The 20,389-nt window shown below is 55.5% G+C and overlaps 10 protein-coding genes and 1 non-coding gene across 11 annotated transcripts; 5 read left to right on the top strand and 6 right to left on the bottom strand.

The window, feature by feature from the left end:
* Positions 1–40: 40 nt before the first annotated feature.
* PUNSTDRAFT_124108 (uncharacterized protein) lies at positions 41–1,273 on the bottom strand (the record flags this gene model as incomplete). The annotated part of the gene is made up of 3 exons (XM_007379516.1): positions 41–806; positions 858–1,147; positions 1,202–1,273. The coding sequence occupies 3 exons, from the start codon at positions 1,271–1,273 to the stop codon at positions 128–130; spliced, it is 1,041 nt and encodes a 346-aa protein (XP_007379578.1). The 3' UTR covers positions 41–127.
* Positions 1,274–2,224: 951 nt separating this feature from the next.
* PUNSTDRAFT_49371 (uncharacterized protein) lies at positions 2,225–3,935 on the bottom strand. Its single transcript, XM_007379515.1, has 4 exons — positions 3,082–3,935; positions 2,940–3,028; positions 2,708–2,874; positions 2,225–2,644 (listed from the first exon to the last, which is right to left on the bottom strand). The coding sequence occupies exons 1-4, from the start codon at positions 3,347–3,349 to the stop codon at positions 2,485–2,487; spliced, it is 684 nt and encodes a 227-aa protein (XP_007379577.1). The 5' UTR covers positions 3,350–3,935; the 3' UTR covers positions 2,225–2,484.
* Positions 3,936–4,078: 143 nt separating this feature from the next.
* Positions 4,079–5,292, top strand: PUNSTDRAFT_140894 (uncharacterized protein; the record flags this gene model as incomplete). The annotated part of the gene is made up of 2 exons (XM_007379514.1): positions 4,079–4,843; positions 4,906–5,292. 2 exons carry the CDS (start codon positions 4,079–4,081, stop codon positions 4,966–4,968), a joined length of 828 nt encoding a protein of 275 aa, XP_007379576.1. The 3' UTR covers positions 4,969–5,292.
* Positions 5,287–6,386, top strand: PUNSTDRAFT_130283 (uncharacterized protein; the record flags this gene model as incomplete). The annotated part of the gene is made up of 4 exons (XM_007379513.1): positions 5,287–5,348; positions 5,406–5,603; positions 5,678–5,777; positions 5,832–6,386. 4 exons carry the CDS (start codon positions 5,287–5,289, stop codon positions 6,384–6,386), a joined length of 915 nt encoding a protein of 304 aa, XP_007379575.1.
* A 537-nt stretch (positions 6,387–6,923) lies between these two features.
* PUNSTDRAFT_140893 (uncharacterized protein) lies at positions 6,924–8,138 on the top strand (the record flags this gene model as incomplete). The annotated part of the gene is made up of 4 exons (XM_007379512.1): positions 6,924–6,988; positions 7,039–7,251; positions 7,304–7,403; positions 7,459–8,138. The coding sequence occupies 4 exons, from the start codon at positions 6,924–6,926 to the stop codon at positions 8,035–8,037; spliced, it is 957 nt and encodes a 318-aa protein (XP_007379574.1). The 3' UTR covers positions 8,038–8,138.
* A 26-nt stretch (positions 8,139–8,164) lies between these two features.
* On the bottom strand, positions 8,165–10,366 carry PUNSTDRAFT_140892 (Clavaminate synthase-like protein; the record flags this gene model as incomplete). The annotated part of the gene is made up of 6 exons (XM_007379511.1): positions 8,165–8,568; positions 8,620–9,519; positions 9,570–9,608; positions 9,661–10,016; positions 10,097–10,245; positions 10,312–10,366. The coding sequence occupies 6 exons, from the start codon at positions 10,364–10,366 to the stop codon at positions 8,202–8,204; spliced, it is 1,866 nt and encodes a 621-aa protein (XP_007379573.1). The 3' UTR covers positions 8,165–8,201.
* A 464-nt stretch (positions 10,367–10,830) lies between these two features.
* PUNSTDRAFT_56670 (uncharacterized protein) lies at positions 10,831–12,705 on the top strand (the record flags this gene model as incomplete). The annotated part of the gene is made up of 8 exons (XM_007379510.1): positions 10,831–10,957; positions 11,012–11,316; positions 11,371–11,505; positions 11,568–11,876; positions 11,936–12,136; positions 12,188–12,406; positions 12,464–12,573; positions 12,633–12,705. The coding sequence occupies 8 exons, from the start codon at positions 10,831–10,833 to the stop codon at positions 12,703–12,705; spliced, it is 1,479 nt and encodes a 492-aa protein (XP_007379572.1).
* Positions 12,706–12,866: 161 nt separating this feature from the next.
* PUNSTDRAFT_t9 lies at positions 12,867–12,949 on the top strand. The gene has a single exon. It is a non-coding gene; the product is annotated as a tRNA-Ala (tRNA).
* Positions 12,950–13,197: 248 nt separating this feature from the next.
* Positions 13,198–15,200, bottom strand: PUNSTDRAFT_57744 (endo-polygalacturonase PG1; the record flags this gene model as incomplete). The annotated part of the gene is made up of 17 exons (XM_007379509.1): positions 13,198–13,326; positions 13,381–13,431; positions 13,482–13,529; positions 13,584–13,701; positions 13,765–13,829; positions 13,878–13,913; positions 13,969–13,988; positions 14,041–14,120; positions 14,169–14,229; positions 14,288–14,375; positions 14,504–14,554; positions 14,614–14,648; positions 14,703–14,714; positions 14,765–14,836; positions 14,887–14,953; positions 15,004–15,021; positions 15,072–15,200. The coding sequence occupies 17 exons, from the start codon at positions 15,198–15,200 to the stop codon at positions 13,198–13,200; spliced, it is 1,080 nt and encodes a 359-aa protein (XP_007379571.1).
* A 536-nt stretch (positions 15,201–15,736) lies between these two features.
* On the bottom strand, positions 15,737–18,288 carry PUNSTDRAFT_59413 (NADH-quinone oxidoreductase; the record flags this gene model as incomplete). Its single annotated transcript, XM_007379508.1, has 7 exons — positions 15,737–15,833; positions 15,892–16,439; positions 16,504–17,731; positions 17,782–17,892; positions 17,947–17,988; positions 18,044–18,092; positions 18,147–18,288. The coding sequence occupies 7 exons, from the start codon at positions 18,286–18,288 to the stop codon at positions 15,737–15,739; spliced, it is 2,217 nt and encodes a 738-aa protein (XP_007379570.1).
* A 400-nt stretch (positions 18,289–18,688) lies between these two features.
* PUNSTDRAFT_58345 (Mov34-domain-containing protein) lies at positions 18,689–19,460 on the bottom strand (the record flags this gene model as incomplete). Its single annotated transcript, XM_007379507.1, has 4 exons — positions 18,689–18,751; positions 18,808–18,910; positions 18,968–19,089; positions 19,140–19,460. The coding sequence occupies 4 exons, from the start codon at positions 19,458–19,460 to the stop codon at positions 18,689–18,691; spliced, it is 609 nt and encodes a 202-aa protein (XP_007379569.1).
* Positions 19,461–20,389: the final 929 nt, after the last annotated feature.

Raw genomic sequence — 20,389 nt, 5'->3', positions numbered from 1 at the left:
ACAATAATACCAGGTTTACAGCGATAGCAGAGTACAATACCCGATTTACAACGATAGAAGAGTACAGCAGATTATCGAGAGCAAGTCATTTTTGCTAGGCGTCGTGAGTTGAACACCATTTTTTGAATCAATTTTCCTGTTCCCTCAGTCGATCCCAGGGCGCCATACCAAGAAGAGTGGGTAGCTGCTCCCACAGTTTTTGACGTTCGCCTTCATGCACTTCCTTCGCCCGCCTGACACATTCGTCGCAGAGTGGGGCAGGTGGCATCACCCAACGCGAGAGTCCCATTACTGTGTCTGGAATCGCGGGCAAGATGCGTCTTAGCACCTCCCGACGGGAGTCGGCGCAAAAGTCCTCGACGCAGTCCGGGATGTCGTCGTAGGTGTCAAAGAGCCATGTGAAGGAACGTGCCGCCTGCGTCCGGAGAAACGCAGCACGGCCCGCGATCGCGGCTGGGAGTAGCGCAGGGAGGAGGCGGGCGACGGTGCCGTCTGGGCGTGGGTAACCGTATAGGAGGCCGTTCAGCTTCTTGCAGCCGAGATAGTAGAGCGCGGGGAGTACGGACGGAACCTTTGCCTCATGCGCGAGGTTGATGAGGTCGAAGAAGAAGCCCCTATACGGGACGATGAGAGTGGACGCCGTCTTTTCGGCGAGCGCGCGATCGAAGCCGGCGAGGTGGGAGGGGAAGCTGAGCTGCAAGCGCTGGACGGCTTCGCGGTGCAGAACAGGTATATCGTATGCGGTACCCGTGCGGAGGAGGGCCGAGAGCGCCTCCACCGTCATCGGTTGCCGACGATTGAAGTAACTGTGGGGTTCCGTGAATAACTGTCTTTGCAGGGCGAGATGGCGAGCTTACCTGCCGGTGCAGTATATCGCTCGGATCATGTGTTCGACCTCTTTTGCCGTTCGCTCGAGACGAATAGGCCGAGGGTCATTGGGCTTGATTTTCAGGCGGACGATGGCGTTCTTGAGGAAACTCGAGTGCATCATGATCACGGAGCGATGGACCTTGAAGCGCAGATCTTCTGCTTGGAGCAGAATATTTCCATCGTCGAGCCAAAATTCGTCAGAGCGTCGAAAGACGTCGGCAGGTTCGACCCTTGACTCTAGCGGGACGGTGGAGTGGCGTCGACGCTTCAACGGCACCTGCGCCAGAACGTAAGCGAGAGCTAATGTGCATGAAGTAACGACATAACATACGACAGTCTCGGGGAGTACGCTTGGGCTCATGGATCGTCCGCGCTTCAAGCTGACAGCAGGAGTATGCGGCATGTTGGCGTTGGTCGGGGTGAAGGGAAGGGGGTGGATATACGGTCTGATTGCCAGATTCTTTGTTGGCCATCTGCTTTATGAGGCGGTGGTTCGGGAGGGGGTGGGTCCGTCATCGAGCTCCTGTGCACGGAGGTGGTAGTGGCTAAACATCCAAGCCGGATGCTGCGACTATAACGGTTTCCCCGCTACTTGATAGGAGTAGCGGCGAAGCCGTAACAGTCGCGGTATGGCGGCCAGTGAGCGCTGCAGGGGCAAAGAAAGATCTAATCTCGATCTTCCCCTGCACCGCCACCTGGCTTCCTCCGGACCCCTGTTCCGCTCGCCCGCGCCCTTAGAGGCCCGTCTGAGAGGCAGGCTAGTGGTCACTGGTGATCCGAGGATGCTGCTGGGCCCAGGTGGTAACAGCTGCTTGTCCTGCTTGTCCCCGTCCGCGTGCTGCTCCTATCTTCTTCATTTGCACCGCCATGTACCTGGGCGCCGGCGCCAACCCCCTCGAGAGTAACATACTCCTGGTCGTCGGATGCGGTGGATGGATTTGACTACATGCTCAAATTGAGCGGATCCGGAGGTCTCGGTGCCTGCGTGTGCATAGATATGAGTATATGCGCTTTGAATGAGCGCGTTCCATATACGTGTCTTTCGAGTTCATTCGGTGAGACCACCAACAATATTGCGCGGCAATCGTCCGTGTTCCATCTTTTGAATTCGTTGAATCTCCCGATCAACGGAATGTCTAACTGTGCTTCACTTACAAAAGTTCTGACGCCTCCATGGACCTCGGACACTTCGTGAACAATGCTGTCTTGTGTTTGAGAGGAAGAACTGCCCTGATTCGCAATACTTGCAGTTGTTCCAAATCAGAACATACTTGGCGCAGCACGGCAACAGCACGGCATGCAACATCGGACGAAGGTCTTCGCGGCAAAGATCACCAAGACCACGGCACATCGACGTAAGCACCTAAGATTCCTGGTGAGGCACAAAAAAGACGGTCAGGTACGCCACCAGACCAGTCCCCATCCCCGTGGAGTTTACAACCGTACAGTTATCGTCTACACTCCGCGGACTGCGCTATATGATATCCGTGTCTTGTACTGTACATGTTGCACCGAGGCCCGCCAATCTCACTTGCACCATCAACATCCGCCACAAAACCGAACGGTGCCGACGGAGCACCCGTCCACGTAGCTGAAGGCTCACGGCATCTCCGTTCATTTCTCCTTGACGCGCAGGGATCCCTTGCCCGCGAGCTCGTCGATGGTAAAGTGAGTCCCGCGCTTCGGATTCGCGCGCCGTTTTGCCTGCGCCTTGCGCACCTTGTTCTCCGGGCGCACGACGATGATGGGCACCGGCGAACGCGAGAGGCAGTATCTGGATAGATGGCCCGTTGAGTGACAGGAACGACGCGTCGGAGAAGAGACAAGAGACACGGACTTGGATACGCTGCCTACGCCAGGCGCGCCGAACGCGGCGCCCCAGGCTTGCATCATTCCGCGCTGGCCGCGGGTACCGACTACGACCGAATCTGGGCGGTAGAGCGCGATAAGCCGGTCGATGGTCTCCGTGATCTTGCCCGCGATGAATTCAACTATAATGGATAACTGCCGGAACGAAACGGAGACGATCAGTCGGGAAAAAACAGGTGCGCGCGGTCTGTGCCGCGTACCTTGCGGTCAGGGTCGTACTCCACGCATTTCTCCTGTACTAGGCGCAGGAGTTCACGAGCTTCTTCGCGTACAACTTCGTGATCCTTGTCTGAAGTCCGCATTGAATACAACGGACTACGCCTGAACAGGACACGCCCTTACCCAGATCGTCCTGGTCGATGCCGCGAAAGATGATGATCTCGTCCCCATCCTGTGCAAGGTTCTCCAATGCCCAATCAAGGGCCTGGCTACCGCTGGCGTCGCTGCTCGCCGCGCAGAGGTAAACGCGCGTATTCCGTCCGCGGACGTAACCGTCGCTCTTCACCTGGAGCGTGTACGAGAACATGCTCGCCGAATCGTTCTCAAACGTGTCGAACGAGACCTTGGGCTGGTACCCGGCCGCGACGGGCAGCGGGGTCGCGGGGTGCATCGGCGAGCCGAGCGGGGTCGCGGCCGAGCTCGGGTGGAGGTTGAGCGACGGGGTCGAGCCGAGGTTCGGGCCGGCGAAGGGGCGGAAGGAGGGCGAGGCGAAGGATGGGGTGGAGGCGCCGCCGGAGTACGAGTGGATGGAACCCGAGTCTGGGCGGGAGGTGGAACGCTTGAGGGCCGAGCGCAGGGGAAGGACGGGTGGCCCGTGCGTCGAAGGAGGAAAGGGGGGAGATTGCGAGGAGGAAGGGGTGTCGGCCATGACCGGTTGACCGGGGATGCTCGTTTGCGTGTGGTGTTCAGGGGGATTCGCCGATGAGGTGCGGATCAGGAGACGTCGGCTCCGTCAAGGGTCTGCGGGTTCCTCAGATCGGTAGACAGATCTAGCACGGCTGGTTTGTGAGGCAAATCGATGCCAAGGAGCGGGAGTGCGTCAGCGAAGAGGAGATGATATCCGGGCGTTCGGGGGCGAGCACCTGAGGTTCACGCTCAGGATCCGGGCAGATCGCTCGTTGCGGTGCCGAAGCCAGTAGGGCAGCCGCACGTTGATGGATCCGGACTCAAGGGCGTTTACGACAGAGCTCGAGGGGGTGGAGGAGGTGCTGGGTTGCAGCTGATATTAGCTTCGGACTGCCTGTGGCCTGCAGCCGCGTCGCAAACAAGCGCCCATCGGCACGTCGGAGATGGAAACGAGCTGCATCAAGCGCCCACCATCGCGTTCGCTCTCTCCACCATGGCCGACAACGAAAGTCCAGCGAGTTCGCCTTCCCCCACCGACCCCAGGGACAAGGCCGTCGCCGACACCACATTGGTCCAGGAGGCCAGCGCCGCCACTCCGGAGAAAGGTGGTTCTGACGCTGACTCTGGCTCCGGCTCTGGTTCTCCCCCCGACGCCGACAAGGACGCGACCAACGACCGAGAGGAGGCATCCACCCAGAAGAATGACTCGGTAGAGCCATCTTCCTCGAGCGCGACTCCTGCACCCGATCCTGGGACGTGGCAGGCCGTCTGGGCCCCACAGTACAACGCCTACTACTTCTACAACGCCGTCACCCAAGAGACGACCTGGACGAACCCGCTCGAGCCCTCCGCCTCGACGTCCACCTCGACATCAGCACCTGACACTAACGCGGAAGATAAAGGCGAGGGCAGCTCGACGCCTGCTTCCACCTCCACCTCCATGTACGACGCCCTGCAAGCGGCCGCTCTCGCGCAGGGCATCGACCCCTCGCTCGCCCACCTCGATCCATCGCTGCTCGCTGGCCCCGGTGGGTCTTCAGGCGCGTATGCATTCCAGGCCAAGTTCAATGCACGCACGGGCGCGTTCGCCAAGACGCACGCGCGCGACCCGACGCACCTGAGCGAGTACGAGCGCGCGAAGCGTATGAGCGAGTTCTACTTTGACGTCAACCAGTGGGAGAAGGATGTAGAGCGGCGGAAGCAGGAGGAGGAGGAGGAGGCCGGGAAGAAAAGGAAGCGGCCTACGAAGAAGGATCTGGTTCGTTTGTTATCCTGGTTGGATACTCGCCGTCGGTTTGCTCACGTATTTGTTTACCGCAGGAGAGGTTTAAGGAACAGAAGAGGTTAAAGAAGATAGCAAAGACAGCTTGGTTGCGCACATAGATTGTCATCCTACAGATTGTGCTTTACAATGGATTGCAAGCAGTACCATACGGCTCAGGTGTTGTCGCGTTACTATCCAACCTCGTGAATTATCCCCATATGTTTTACCTGGACGTCGAGGCGTCGAGGCGAAGGTCGAAGCTCGGGAGAAAGGCCGGAAGGTGCTGAACCAAGGGCGATGTTACCCTCGACTCCTGTCCACTTCTCCAAGCTATGGCGAGCACTGGCTTAGGTTTCGGCACGTCCAGCTATCACGTCATACCGTCGATGGAGGCTTCCTGGAGAGCCTGGCTTGTCTCTTGCGATCAACACACCGTCATGCCCACTTCTTGCACCCAGTACGAGCGTGATCCGGTCGTGACGGACAGCGTCGACGTTTGGTGAGTAGTATACGTTCACTTGCATCTTTGTCGACTATATACCGATGTTAGCTATAGGTATCCGGACGGAACCATCATCCTTCAGGCGGAGAATCTCAGGTTCCGCGTTCACAAATCGATCCTCAGCAAACACTCGCACGTCTTCCGAGATCTCTTCTCGCTCGCCGTACCCAAAGGGGCCCCAGTCATGGAAGGATGTTCGATCCTCGTGATTCACGATGGCAAAGAGAGCACAGAGCATGCACTGAAGGCCTTGTATGGGCAACGAAGGTCTTCTTGTCGTCGTAGACAATCATTATCCTAGCATATACTCACCGCGAAGCTTGCAGTTACTATGATCATGACTGTCCGATGAATATATGCGCCGTAGCTGCACTCCTCGAGTTCGGCGAGAAATACGACATCGAGCCTCTCCTGGAAGAAGCCGAAGTGCGCCCACTTTCCTTCTACTTTGTGCCGATCCAGGTTTAGCCCTCCTCGCAGTCGCGACTTTGTCTGGAGTTCCCGTCCACACTCGATGGATGGAACAAGGCAAGCGAAAGCTGGTCCGTGATCAAGGAACAGGATGGGATCGTCGAGCTAGCCACTAATCTCATCTGGCGGCACAACGTCTCCCTCGCCCTCCCAATAGCGATGTACGCCTGCTCCCTCCGCCCTGTCGTAGAAATAATGGACGGCCGCCGGTACGACTCCAAGCTCGTCCTCTTGAGCGATCCGGACCTTCGCGCGCGCATCGTCGTAGGCAAAGATCAAATTTCTCGCGCGTGGAGCGCCAGCCAATTCTCCAAATGGTTGGAAAGCGACTCGCCTCACGCTGGATGCGCGACGAAGTCGTCCTGCCTCAAGGGTCGGTTTGCGATCTACAGGGCGATCTGGGACGACTTCTCCGTGCACACCGCGTTGGATCCGTGGTCGGAGGACTGGGACCGACGCTTGTGCGCTCGGTGCGTGGAAGTGGCGCAGGACAAGTACGAACACGGGAGGCAGGAGATATGGGCGAAGCTGCCGGAGATATTCAAGCTTCCCGAGGACGATTGATGAGGGTCATCTGAATGTGCCCGACGTATGTAAGGTGCAGATCTTCCTAAAAACTACAGCTTCCTTAGGCCGGGCTTAGGAAGATCGTAAAACTACAAGTCTCCTTCTATGCCAGTCTGAAAGGACATATGAACGCCGTTAATATGTGCGCGGTGCGTGTAAGTAGGAGCCATCTAATAGTAAGAAAGCACAGATAACCTGGTTACGTAAATAGATTGTCATCTACCAATACATTGAATTGTGTACGATTCTGCACGAGTTCGATCATTATTGTTCGCATTGCCATCTGTCTTCGTCGATCATCAATCCTTCCCGTGCGTTGTTTCCTGGTCACCGAGTCTATGTGCGAAGCTTGGGGAATGCTCCCAAGGCGGGCAGATTCGTGATGATCACTGTCGCTCCTTTCCACTTACACCTCAAAGCTATGATGAGCGCTACCTTCGATTCCCAGTTTGACGCAGGGACCATCACCGACGTGAATGGGCGCTCTTTGAAGACCCCAACAAGTTATCTGCGGTCCATCGCACTGTCGTGGTCATGGCCACTCTACGCTATAAGTCCGAGCGTCATCCCCCAGTAGTTGCAAACAGCCTCGACGTTTGGTAAGGATCGGGTACCACTAGCTGGCTCGTTCGTCATGTATCCTTCTCAGGTACCTGGACGGAAACGTCGTCCTGCAAGCGGAGAACCTACGGTTTCGCGTGCACAAGTCTATCCTCAGCAAGCACTCGCACGTCTTTCGCGACCTCTTCCTGCTCGCCACACCCTCGGATGCGCCGGTCGAGGAAGGATGCCCAGTTGTCACGATTCATGACGCCGAGGAGAGTACTGAGCATGCTTTGAAAGCCTTGTACGGGCAACGAAGGTTCGCCACCCTAGCTGTGTTACAGGGTATCGTGCTCACCCGGGCGTTGCAGCTACTATGATCACGGTCGTCCTATGCGCATCTCCGTTGTGGCTGCACTCCTTGATTTCGGCAAAAAGTACGGCATCAAGCAGCTGCAAGAAGAAGCTGAAGTGGGTATCCTTTCTTCTACCTGTTGCCATCATCTTACGCCCGACCCGCTCGCAGTCGCGCCTCCGACATGAACTCCCTTGCTCCCTCGCTGCATGGGATAAGGCATACGATGGCTGGTCCTTAATCGAGGACGAAGACGGAGTCACCCAGTTAGCCACCGACCTCCTGTGGCGCCATGACATCTCCATAGCCCTTCCCGCCGCGCTGTACGCCTGTTCCCTTCGCCCCGTCGCGGATATCATGTATGGGCGCCAATATGACGCCGGCCTTGTACTTCTGAACGACCGCGACCTTCGCGCGCGTATCGTCGTGGGCAAGGAGGACATCTCCCGTGCGTGCGCAGCCAGCGATTTCGTGGAATGGCTCGAGAGCGACGAGCCCAAGGCCGGGTGCGGGACGACGCAAAAATGCCACGAGGGCCGGTTTGCGATCTACAGGGCGCTGTGGGGTGGCTTCTCCAACCTCGGCGCATTGGACCCATGGTGGGAACGCTGGGATCGACGCCTGTGCGACCAGTGCAGGACTGTGGCAAAGGAGAAATACGAAAGTACTAGGCAGGAGATATGGGCGAAGCTACCAGCGATGTTCAAGCTGCCCGCTTGGGAAGACCTGTTGGCCCAAAGCAACGATTGACGAGGACAAGGGTGAGGTCTTCCCGGAACTGTTCATGATCTTCTTAGTATGGACTTGTAAAGTCTGCACATGTATAAATTTTCCTCTATGCCATTCCCGAGAAAACAAAAGTCACGATACACGCCATGCGATGAAAGCAGCAGCAATATGTCATGGATATCGTCCTAGCCCGTCCTCTTCTTCTTCATTGGCCCACCTTCCCCACCGCTACCAGAGGCCTTTTGCTTCGTTCCGACATTTGATAGCTTTTCACCGCCCGGTTTCCCCTTCTCGCCGTGCGCAGCGGCCCGTATCTTCCTTTCTGCCTCCCCTTTTCTCTTCTCATTGTTTGTGGGCTTCATACCGTCCATCGAGCGTCGCTGCTCAAGCAACTCATCCATCTTGCTCTCCACAGCCAAGGCGATCTCTTCCCACACTTCGCCGTCTCGATAGGGGCGCTCGAAGCTACCACGTTCCCAGTCAATACCCGTCCACTCTTCCGTATCCGTCGACGGCGACGAGGCCACAAAACCGTCCGGAGGGTGAAACCAACTGGGAAATGTCAATAGGAGATAAGGTGCACGACCAAGGATCGGAACGTACTAGTTGAAAGCGATATGGGTACTTCCGTTGTCGTCTGACGAGGACGTTACCTCGTGGAACCAGCTTGTAGGCAGATACAGCATGTCTCCAGGCTCAAGGCTAACCACTAGAGGCGGAGGGCAGCCGGCCAAGGGAAGAAGTTCGTTAACTGCATGATCGGGCTTGGCCTTGTGCTTATCCTTCTTTTTCTTCCACTGCTTCCCGAACTGCGCGTTGGAGGAGGTATCATTGGTCGCTAAGCCAAGGTGACGGTGGAGCGCAGATGCCGCAATGCGCGAGAACGACGGCGGTTCCTGGTCCTCGCCGTCCTCTATATCTTCTTCTACCCCAAGCTTCTTGATGATATCTTCTGCATCGTCGCCCATGCTGAAGTCGTCGTCGAAGTCTGAATCCTCCGCGTCGGGGTTGCCGAACAGTGGCTCGGCATCTTCGTCACTCTCCTCCTCAGCATCTTCGCCTGAAGCCCCTTCTTCGTCAAGCATCTCCTCGTCGCCTTCACTGCCCATCTCATCAAGCTGCAGCATCATCATATCGTCCACTGCACGCTCGTAACGCTCCTGCAGCTTCGCGAGCGCCTTCGATGACGCTCTCTTTCCTAGTCCATTTGCTGTCGAGGCCTTGGCTGATGCCTTCATCTCCTGCATCTTCCGGTCCCAATATCGCACACGCCATGTCGCAGCGTCGAGTGGATCGAGACCATCAGCTCGCGTAGCTGCGCCACAGGGCGATGTGAGGGAGACCTTCGTGGGGCCGGAAGGCAAGGTGTATGAAAGAAGGCCATTTGGGTGCAGACGTTCTATATTCCCCCGTAGGTGCAAATACGGGTAGGCAGAAGGAGGATAGAGGACGAAGCGTTTGCGGCCTCGCAGTAAAATGTAAAGGTTGTCATGGAAATCGTGACTAGAATCCTAGGTCAAGTCCTGGAGAAAATAAAGCAATATCCAACGAACTGGAGGCCAGAGGACGAGCCTTCAGGCGAGTTGCCGATCCTTGAGCGAAGACGTTGATCGTATGCAAAGGGCAAGGGCAAACGGCACTGACCATAAGTTGGACTGTTGAAGTACGAGATTGCCCATAATTTTCGGCCGCCTTGGGAAATCGCCAACGAGAGCATCCGTCGGGGGAGGACATATAGGATCGAGTTCAACAGGAGTTTCATCAACGATCTCCATGTCCGCGTTCCACTCCTGATCCACTGGCTTCGCATCCTCTTCCTCGTATTGTGTAGTGAGATACCATTTGCCGCGCTGCGTCTCGTCCGAGAGGATGTCGAGGAATCGAGGAAAAAGGACAGTGCGCCGCGGCATGCTTGAGCCGAATGTCCCTGTTGCGGGGTTCACGGGCTCGATCTTGACGGTCGACGACCGTGCAGTCTGCCTCAAATATGACAGATCCGCCTAACAGTCGATCAGCGTCATTCTCTCTGGGTGCTGAGCCATTGGCGACCCAGAAGCGTGCGTCCAATTGTCGTACTTACCAGTTTTTGCATCCGAGCCCATTCTTCTTGCGAGGACATTCCTCGTAGAACAACTGGCCTCCTGGCTTTGATATATCTGGCATAAAACTCTTCTGGTCGAATGGAGCTCGATTCTTGGGCTATCTCGTCGCCCTTCGAGGTTACATAGCCTGTGGATTAGCGCGCTGATTTCTCAGTTACAGTGCATTGTTCCAGCAGTCCTTCGAGCATCGCACCAGGATAGTGTTCTTCCCTTTGCAAGGCCATGCCGCCCATATTCCCGAACTCCATGGAAATGGGAAGTATTCGGGTTTTTTTTTGTACGTCCGGCCAGTCGCGGTTCAGGCCCGACTCGAAACACTTACAGGCACATCACGTGATGAAACGCGTTCACTGCAGGTATGATTCCGAAGCCTGAAGGCATCTCGGATCGCACCTTGCAGCTCAACCGGCACACCGTTTGACCAAGCCCGATCGCGCAGGACTACAACTCATCTCCTAGTGAAGCGTTGTCTCCAGGCGCGGCGATCACTCAGGTCGTCGTCCCCGATCGTTGAATATCATCCTCACGTGTGGCGTCAACGTTGAGCTGCACCTGCCACCAAAGCTACGCATATAATAAGCAGCCATCTGACGCTCTTGTGCACCATATCCCACCTCTGTGAGCGCATGACTATATGAATTTCTACTCGCAGTCTCATGATTATGGCCAGCCGATCCGTAAGATATTCGCATCTGGAAACGGCACCATGGAAATGGATATCGTGCAGGATGTTGACGAGATTGAGATTGCTCCTAAGCAGACCACCCAGAAGCGAATCCAAGTTACCGTCGACGATGCGCATCCCTTTGACCTTGATTCCTACATCACCGGGTACACAGGTACGACCCGAGCTGCCTCAGCTATCGTTATACTCATACATTGTATCATCACAGGGCGCACTGCGATTGATCGTTTACTACACATAATCCGACTCTGTCCCACCCTCGCACCTCAAGCCTATCAACTGGCAGTGAAATATATACACCAGGGACGTGACCCATCGATATACCAGACGCTCATAGCTGCCTACGAAACTGCCGCCGCCAGTGTCAGCGGGCAACTCCCTCCATGGCAAGAGCTTGCACCTCTTGACACTAGGTGGATTGAAGAAACCAACCAGAAGAACCAGGCTGAGCGGACTAAGCTTGAGGTTGAGCTAAAGACGTACTCAAACAACATGATCAAGGAGTCTATCCGAGTGCGTGTTCGCCTGTTGGTTCTCTCTCGGATCATTGTTTGATGTACCTTATAGATGGGTCATCGCGATCTGGGGGATTATTATCGTGCTGTAGGCGACCAATCCAACGCGATAAAGCACTACACCAAGTGCCGTGAGTTCTGCACGACAAGTCAACATGTCCTCGATATGTCGATCTCCACACTCGAAGTTAGCCCCTTCTGCAGGTTCCGACGCACTTCCTTCTGACGCGCAAATATTTTCCCCTGTAGCTCCTCGTCGAACGCCGGTCATATGCCCACATAACAACTTACGTTTTCAAGGCAGAAGCGGCGATGGAAGCCGTGCATGCGACAACGGACAAGAAGGATGCAGCCTCCAGCGCTGCAGCAGCTCAAACCCTTCCGCCCGGCTCCCAAGCCGCAGCAGCCAGTAAGAGGAGCGCGGACAAGGAGAAGGTACAGACGAAACTTCAGTATGCCACTGGCCTGTGCAGGCTCAGCTCGGGTAACTACGAGCGCGCTGCCAATTCGTTTTTACATCTGGGCCCTATTAGCAGTTTGGCAGAGTGGAACGGGACAGTAAGCACACGAATAGTATGTATGCCTTGCGGGCCGTGATCATAAACATCTTCCTTCAGCTCGTCTCGCCTTCTGACATCGCGATCTACGGCACCCTATGTGCGTTGGCAAGCCTGTCGCGTGGCGCAATCAAAGCACAGGTTCTCGACAACGATAACTTCGGCGTGTATATAGAACAAGAGCCGTACGTGCGAGAGCTGCTCGAAGCCTGGATGCACAGTCGTTTTAAGACCGTGCTCGACTTGCTCGAAAGATATTCTGTGAGCACGTGGTCGTTGTTGGTTACGCTTGTACTGACATTCTTGACGCAGACCCGCCATCTCCTTGATCCTCATCTATCCGGGCACGTGCAAGACCTCACTCATGCTATCCGGAGCCGCGCGCTCGTGCTATTTTTCCAGCCTTTTGCCTCGCTCAAACTCGAGCGCATCGGAGACGCATTTGGATGGCCTATCGAGGAGACAGAGAAACAGGTGGTCACCTTGATACAGAGCGGGGATATCAAAGCGCGTGTGGATAGTCAGAACAAGGTCAGCCAGGACGCTTTTCTTTGTTCTTTGGATGTGCTGAAGGTCGGCACCGTCTAGATCCTGAAGGCCAAGGAAGTTGATCCGCGTTCTGCGCTGTTTTCCAGAGCGATACAGAGCAGTGCCGACATGCAGAACGCAACAAGGAAGTTGTTGCTGCGATTGAAGCTGTCAGTGATATGCTTGGATGATCAGTATATATCTCACAACTACCCCCTCATCACTACAGACAGCAAGCAGAACTTGTCATCAAGACGCCTAAATCACAGGGTGGATATGCTCATGATATCCTTAACGACTAGGGGATGGTATAGGCGATTGTAATCAATCTAGCCTGCAGCTTTGGTGTTGTACTGTTAATACGATCTTGCATTTCGTCGGATGCTGCCAGTTTCGCAGTAGCATGGAATCACGTGTTTAAGCTTATATTGGATATATACGTTTAAGGCCAATTCGAGGCAACGGGCACTTGGCACAGTGGTAGCGCGCATGCTTCGCACTGAGCGAGGTTGCATGAGGTCGGGAGTTCAATCCTCCCAGTGTCCATATTTTTCACACCGTTTTGGACATCGCATCTTTCAGCGCGATCCACTGGCCGTTATGATACTGAAACGACGTGTTATCAATAGATGATCCTTTCAGGTAAGCAATCGTATATCCGTACAGTGACTACTACTAGTACCCGTGATATTAGTCACGAGCGTTCCAGAACTTCCCGTTAATGTCTCGGAACGCCTGGCTCGAACGCAGCCCCAGCTCTCCTCCTTGAATGTCTTTGAGTGAAAAAGACCATTCTAGTCGCTCCAGTTCTCGATGCCACTGAACCCAGTAACCTCGCTGGCCTTACCACCGGTAACCTCCAAAGCCGACCAGTCCCATGTACCGGTACAGCTTCCGGAACCGCAGTTAACGGCCACCCGCACCTACACGACCATGAGGTTATAGCAAATGCTAGGAAGCCGTCGGGCGATACGCACAGCATCACTGGCGACGGCTATGTTATTGGTGTCGCCGATGAAATTGACATCCTAGGTACGTATATTAAGACAGGAAGAAGCAGACCATCACAGATACTCACGGAAATGATAACACCCGTTCCTGGGGTGCCGAGCGTCGAAGGATAGCTCTATGGCAAGGTTAGCGTGAATGATGAAGCACCTGAATCAGGTATGATCTTCACCTGGTCAATGATGACGCCGAATCTATTGCAACCAGTGGCGGTATTCCCGGAATATGTTACATTTGTAACAGAAGCGTCGGTAGCATCCGACTTCGTCTTGATACGGAGTGCCTGATCACTGGCGGGCCAATCGGCCAGTTAGCAAGCCTGCAGACAGACAAAGCAGCCCGTGGTAACGCACTTGTTCTTGATAGTGTTGTCCTTGATGATAATACCGCTGACAGTCGCATTGCTAGAGATCGAACCCTGGCGAGCTTTGAGCGATTTGTCGAAGGACCTGAAGTCTGCACTTACAATGCTGATACCATGCCCGCCACTGCATGTGTTCCTCTGAGAATTAGTGAGTATCTGGCATAGGGCAGTGATTGGTAAGTAGTGTGGATACCTGGAAGACAATATTCGATCCTGGTGAGCGTTAGCCCATGCGTGGATCAAATACACAAACTAATCCGCTCACCCTTGTTAATCGCCAAGCAATCGTCCTGGTTCATGATAGTCGAGTCCTCAATTGTCAAGTCATGCGTCGAGCAGTCGAATCTACGGGAGTGATGAGCAGGAGAATTTAACACTCAGAGCTCTGATTACCCATCCGTATTGTGACCGGCAGCTTTGCCATCGCTGTTGGCGTTCGCTTGATCTCCCAATGCTACGTCGAAAGTGGCTCGTCAGCGTGCAAAAATTTCATGCAGTGAGGGAGCACGGACAGTTATCGATAGTCAGCTTTGACATGACGAGAGCAGCCGGGTTAGACACGCTGTACACACGCATCGGCGAGTTCAGCACTTTGACGTTCTTAAAAATTTATTTGGCTTATGTTATGGCACGGAAGATTCTGTATACGTGCAGTGAAAGTGCCGGATATCTTTATTCTATCGGTATATTAGGAACAATATGCTCGGTGCAGCCGGCGTGTGGTCTACGTACTTCATCATCGGTGCCGGCTTCGTGACCCCACCGCCGCCTTGACCGTCCTGCACAGCATGCTTAGCGCAAGGCGCGAACAATGATTGACCCAAGATTGAGAAAGTACCCAGTAAAATGGACCGTTGCCGTTGAACGTATGTCCTATATAGCAGGTATAACGCTAGACTTATTCGACGTATGTCGATGATCACTAACCATTCCCGTTGACTAAGCAACATCAAACATGCAGCATCGCTGAAGTCAAGAGAGGCACTTACAGGTAATTCCTGTTCCGCTAATTTGAAACAATGGCCCCGCCCAGGTCTCGTTGCCGAAAACAATATCGCCCACTAGGAACAGTTATCAGTTTTATATATCAAAGATAACAGGTCGCCCATACGCAGGTTGACAGTGCTCCCGGAGGCAAGGTCTAGATTGAATGTTTCACCCGCAGGAACGGTGAACGACTGAACAAACGCATGTAGTAGGTCCATCAGGACGGATTGATCATACATACGTTGATGTTGACGGTAGTCTACGACATAGGGATAAGATTGTGCACTTCAACAAGCTGTCCTCACATACGCATTTGACTGCTGCGGAGACGTCGTCCAGAGAAGAGATGGTTCCAGTGCAGCGACGATCTTTGGGTGCCGCAGATGCGGACGATATGAACAAGGCAGTCGCCAAGAAAACAACGTAAAGAGCAAGCATGCTTGGCCGTCGACCCTATAGCGCTACCGAAGGACTCTGATACCGCTCTCCTTAAGTATGGCAAACTCGAAAGCTTTCCGAACAAGTCCCGCGAACGCTTTGGAGCGATCACGCGGAAGTTGACGGACCATTTACGTGCCCATGGTGATGCCAGTGTCCGGTGAAAATGCGGAGGTCGAGTCTTTCCTGGATAGAAGGATGCGAGCGAACTGAATCCCGACCGGTCACCGAACACCTCTCGGCTCCAACGGCAATTTCATGAACCAATAACGGGCTCACTATCTGCTGATCGCGAGCGTCTTGCCAAGGGTTCCGTGTTAGATTCCGTGTCTCCGGATGGAGTGGCCTTCGCAGCGGGCCGCGACGGACACTCCGGCCAGCGTATCCACGTGAACGTTACGTGAAGTCAACTTGGAAGAACAAGAAAAGTTCAAGCATGTAACACACCTGGGCAATAAAACTTCTAGCTAAGCGCGAGGCGCATAATGAAGCCCTTCCTCTATTACAGAGTCTCGATTCATATATATACACCAGCATCATGCAAACGCAGCCTCCTCCACCTTCTTCACATCACCGAACCCGTAGTTCTCCCCATGAACGAATGCCTTCGTACACTGGGCCATGGTCACGGAACTGCAGCAAAGGCGATGAGTGCTGAACAACACAGAATCAGAGAACTGGAATGACTTACGCTCGTGATATGGGATCCGTCTGGTAGAAATTGCTGATCGGCTTGCGCAACGGCGCCCCGGTGACCTTCGCCGTCGCGGTTGAGTCCACGATGGTCTTTAGACCGGCAAGGGCGACAGAGGTCGAGGTGGGCTCGGTAACATCGTATCGGACCAGTGATGGCGAGATTTCCCACATGCGATCCCGTAAGCTGAGAACATCGTCGTATGGTAGTGTAGCGTCGACGACTTCGGAGACCGCTCGGATGATTTTCCAGTCCTCCCTGGAAGCACCTGGTGGAGGAACGGCTGCCCGGCCTAGCTGCGCACGACCCTCGGTGTTGACCCAGGTCGTCGATTTCTCGGTGTAGGCAGCCGCTGGGAGAACGACATCAGCCAGCTGTGCGCCGAGGTCGCCGTGGTGGCCCTGGTAAACAACGAAAGCGTCCTTAGGAATTGACTTGGGGTCGACTTCATCGGCGTTGAGCAGGTAGATGAACTTGGGCGTCGTTGACGACGCCTTCTTAGACGGAACGAAGCCGATGTCGTAAGCAGCAGCTCGCGAGGCAACCTGAGCAATAGATTGACAGTCAGATGAACGCATCCCCCGACTTTGCGATCAAACGATAACATACCCGCTGGAGGACGCTGAAGCCGTTCCATTCGGGGGACACTAGGCGATCCTTGTTCTTCTCCACGAACTTGGCCAGAGCGTTATACACCGCTGCACCATCAGTGTTCTCGATGACAGCGCTGCCGACGATGATAAGAGGCTTCTTCGCGTTCTTGAACTTCTCCGCGAACTTGCCCTTACCAGCGATGAAGTCCGCGAGGGCTTTCGCGTCGGAACCGAGGTAATCGTAACCGTATGCAGTGTCCGCCCGCTCGCCAATCAAACCAACCTCAAGGCCGGTATGTATCCAGCTCTTCCGTATGCGCGAGTTGAGGACGGCCGCCTCGTGCCGTGGGTTGGTACCGACGAGAAGGATGACATCGGCCGCCTCAACACCCGGGATGGTGGCGTTGAAGAGGTAGTTCGACCGCACGTCAACACCGTGAGCGGGTGCGACAGTACCGCCGGTCTGGTCAAGAGCGAGGTTATCAGAGCCGAGGCGGTTGACGAGATCCTTGAGCGCCACGAGCGACTCGGTGTCCGCTAGGTGACCGGCGACTGCCTGGATTTCGTCGCCCTTCGCGCCAGAGGACTCGAGACCCTGGCCGATGGCGGCGAGAGCATCTTCCCATCCCGCGGGAACGAAACGGTCGCCCTGCTTGATCAGAGGTGTCGTCAGACGCTGGAAGCGCAAGCCGTCGTACGCGTAACGCGTCTTGTCGCTAATCCACTCCTCGTTGACATCGTCGTTCGTCCTCGGCTGTATCCTCATCACCTGCACACCACGCGAGTCCACCCGAATGTTCGAACCGACGGCGTCCATAACGTCGATGGACTCGGTGTTCTTCAGTTCCCATGGACGAGCGTGGAACGCGTACGGCTTGCTAGTGAGCGCACCAACGGGACATAGGTCGACGACATTGCCCGACAGCTCCGAGTTCATCGTCTTTTCCACGTACATCCCGATCTGCATGTCGTTCCCTCGCCCGGTAGAGCCCAGCTCTTCCACTCCCGCTACCTCGTTCGCAAACCGGATGCAACGCGTGCACTGGATGCAGCGGTTCATGGACGTCTTCACAAGAGGCCCTAGGTTTTTGTTCTCCACTGCCCGCTTTCCAGTGATTTCGTGGAAACGTGAGCGGTCCGCGCCGTATCGCATCGACTGGTCCTGCAAATCACATTCTCCACCTTGGTCGCAGATGGGGCAGTCCAATGGATGATTCGCAAGCAGGAATTCCATAACGCCTTCCCTATTCCAGGGTAAGGGAAGAGGATATGGAACATCGGTTTGTCGACGTACCGTGCTTCGTGTACTAATGGGGTATTTGTCCAGACCTTCGAGCCCGGCATGGCAGGCATAGCGCAAGAGGCGACAGGTTTCGGTGACCGCTCCACTTCGACGAGGCACATACTAGAAGAATATGAGTCGAGCTTTGAGGGAGTGAATGAAGAAACGTGAGCGTACCGACAGTTGCCCGCAATCGCTAGTCGGTCATGGTAACAGAATCTGCGGACCCGCCTGAATGAGGCATGATAAGAGGTGCACGAGCGTTACATCGCACCTTGGTATGGTCGCGCCGGCCGCCTCGCATGCCTGGATCAAAGCCGAGCCTGCGAACGCGCGCAGTCAATACTAGCAAAATTATACTTGGCGCATCAACGGACCTTGGGGGACCGTAACTTCCTTGCCGTCGACGGTAAGGGTGATGTCTGCTTTTCGCGCCGGGCTCGACGTAAATGTTCTCCGCGCTAGGGAACAAAGCGTCAGTCGCTGGCGCACCACGATGTGGGGACGAGGGGGAGACATACCCGGCTGGGTCGAGCAGGAGGCGCAGGCAGCTTTACCGAGGAGCCCGTTGGTCGCGGGCTTGACTAGCCGCAGCATGGGTAGGAGGCCACTGTCGAGCAGAGCGAAGGGAGAGCGAGGGGGTTGCGGAAAGACGAGGCGGTCGTCGTCGACGTTGAGAGCAGCGGCGGAACCGTCCGGGCCAACCAGCGCCCCCGTATTCGCGTAAGCCCACGGGCCACGTGGCGAGCTATACCTTCCCTCAGTCCATCAATCTCTGAGCTTACACTCGTCACAAACATACACGGAACGGATCCATAATGCATATTGTTATTGCGATAGTACAGGGGGCATGATTTCCGGTGGCAGTCAGCAAAATGCAAAGTACAGAGAGACTACATGATGTTCAATACAGCGCGCCTCAGCGCAAGTCGACGATCTCTAACGGATTGTCCTTCATGACGACGTGACCCTTGTCAGCGTCCTAAAGCACGATTAGAGAGAGATCTCAGACGGCATGCGCAGGAGGAGTCCACTGACCGTATAAATAGGTACATCAGGGTGCGGATGGAACGCTTCTTTGGCAGTACAATCAAGGATCGTTTGCAGACCGGGGGGATCGGTCAAACGAAAGATCCCAAAACTGCGGATGAAGGTCGTCAGCGGACGCCGCCCTAGGTCCAAAAGGCGACGTGCGTACCTGGGGGTGAACTTTGGGGCACAAACAACGGCGAATGATTCGGGTAACATGCGCTGAAAACCGGAATGTGTATGTAGGTCCACGGAGGACATGAAGCACGACTGTGACGGGTGCGTGTGTATCTGCAAGGCTATGATCAGTACGCCATCGATCTGACCTGTATATGGCTTACCCATCCAAGCGTGATCAGCCCCCGCTCCTCCGTAAACTGCAGCACCAACTCTTCCTCGTCCATCGTACACGTATCACTGGTCGAATGCTGCTTCGGGATCAAGAGTGTCGTCACGACATACTTCTGACCCTTGTCCTTCCCCAAGAGCAATCCACACGTCTCCTTGTTCTTCGAGGTGTTGATGGATGCGATTGCCAAGAACCGTGGCAAACACTCGCGCGGCAGCGACACCGTCCTGAGTTCTCGCTTCACGGGATCTTCACGTTTGCCCGACTCAATGCGTGAGACGGGTGCGGGCACCGGAGGCGGAGGCGGCCCCATATGCTGATGCGGGTGTGAATGCGCCGGTGGTTGCGGATACTCGATTCCGTAGGACGATGGCCGGCCCATGCCTGTCCTGCCATTGCTCAAGGGCGGGGGCGGCACTGGTGGCGGTCTACCGGCGTTGTACGCGTGGCTTGCAGACTGCGGTTGATTATATACGTTGCCGTACATGCCCCCGGCGGGTGGGTACAGGCCTGAGGGTTGGGGCCCGAGCAACAGCGACGAATTTGAGAGCGGAACTGAACCACTTGTTGGTGCGAACATGGACTGGAGAGAGGGAGAATAACCTTGCTTCAACTGGTGATGGGTCATCAGCGTTGGGTATTGTACATGGCCAAACTCCGGGGGAGCGGGCGAAGTGGTCGTCATCGGTGGGGGATACGAGGACCTAAAACGCGTGTCAGTCGCGTTGTCATACGTCGATTAATGAACCACTCACGATCTTGCAGGTGTGCGGCTCCTGTGCTTCCCTTCTGGCTGCTGCCGGCCAAACGCGTTAGGCCGCTCTTCAGCTACAGATTCACGATCGGTATCGTCCTCGTACTTGGTCGGACTCTCCAATGGCAAGAAAGCGATGCCCTCCGGTCGCAGTTGCGAAGCCGTCGCCGAAGGGCCCAGCGGGCGGCGCTGATACTCCTGGCGTTGTTTCAGGTCCGGTGTGACAGGCAGTCGCCGGACCTGGGTCTCTGCCGGCATGGTGTTCTGACGAGAGAGCCCAGCAGTACCGCTCGACTGTGGTTGCGGCATTTCACGAGCATAGCGCTGCGCCGCTTCCGCCTCGGGCATCCAACGCCCGTATCCATCTTGCTGCTGCGCGCGGCGATCTTCTGCTTGTGCATACGATGGTACAGGTTGGGGTTCTGGCATACGCGCTGATGCAGCGTGCGGCTGCAGTGCAGGCGGGGGCAATGGTGAGGGTGACCGAC

The sequence above is a fragment of the Punctularia strigosozonata genome (genome assembly GCF_000264995.1).
Source record: "Punctularia strigosozonata HHB-11173 SS5 unplaced genomic scaffold PUNSTscaffold_1, whole genome shotgun sequence".
Taxonomy (NCBI): domain Eukaryota; kingdom Fungi; phylum Basidiomycota; class Agaricomycetes; order Corticiales; family Punctulariaceae; genus Punctularia; species Punctularia strigosozonata.
This window is presented reverse-complemented; position numbering and strand designations above follow the sequence as displayed.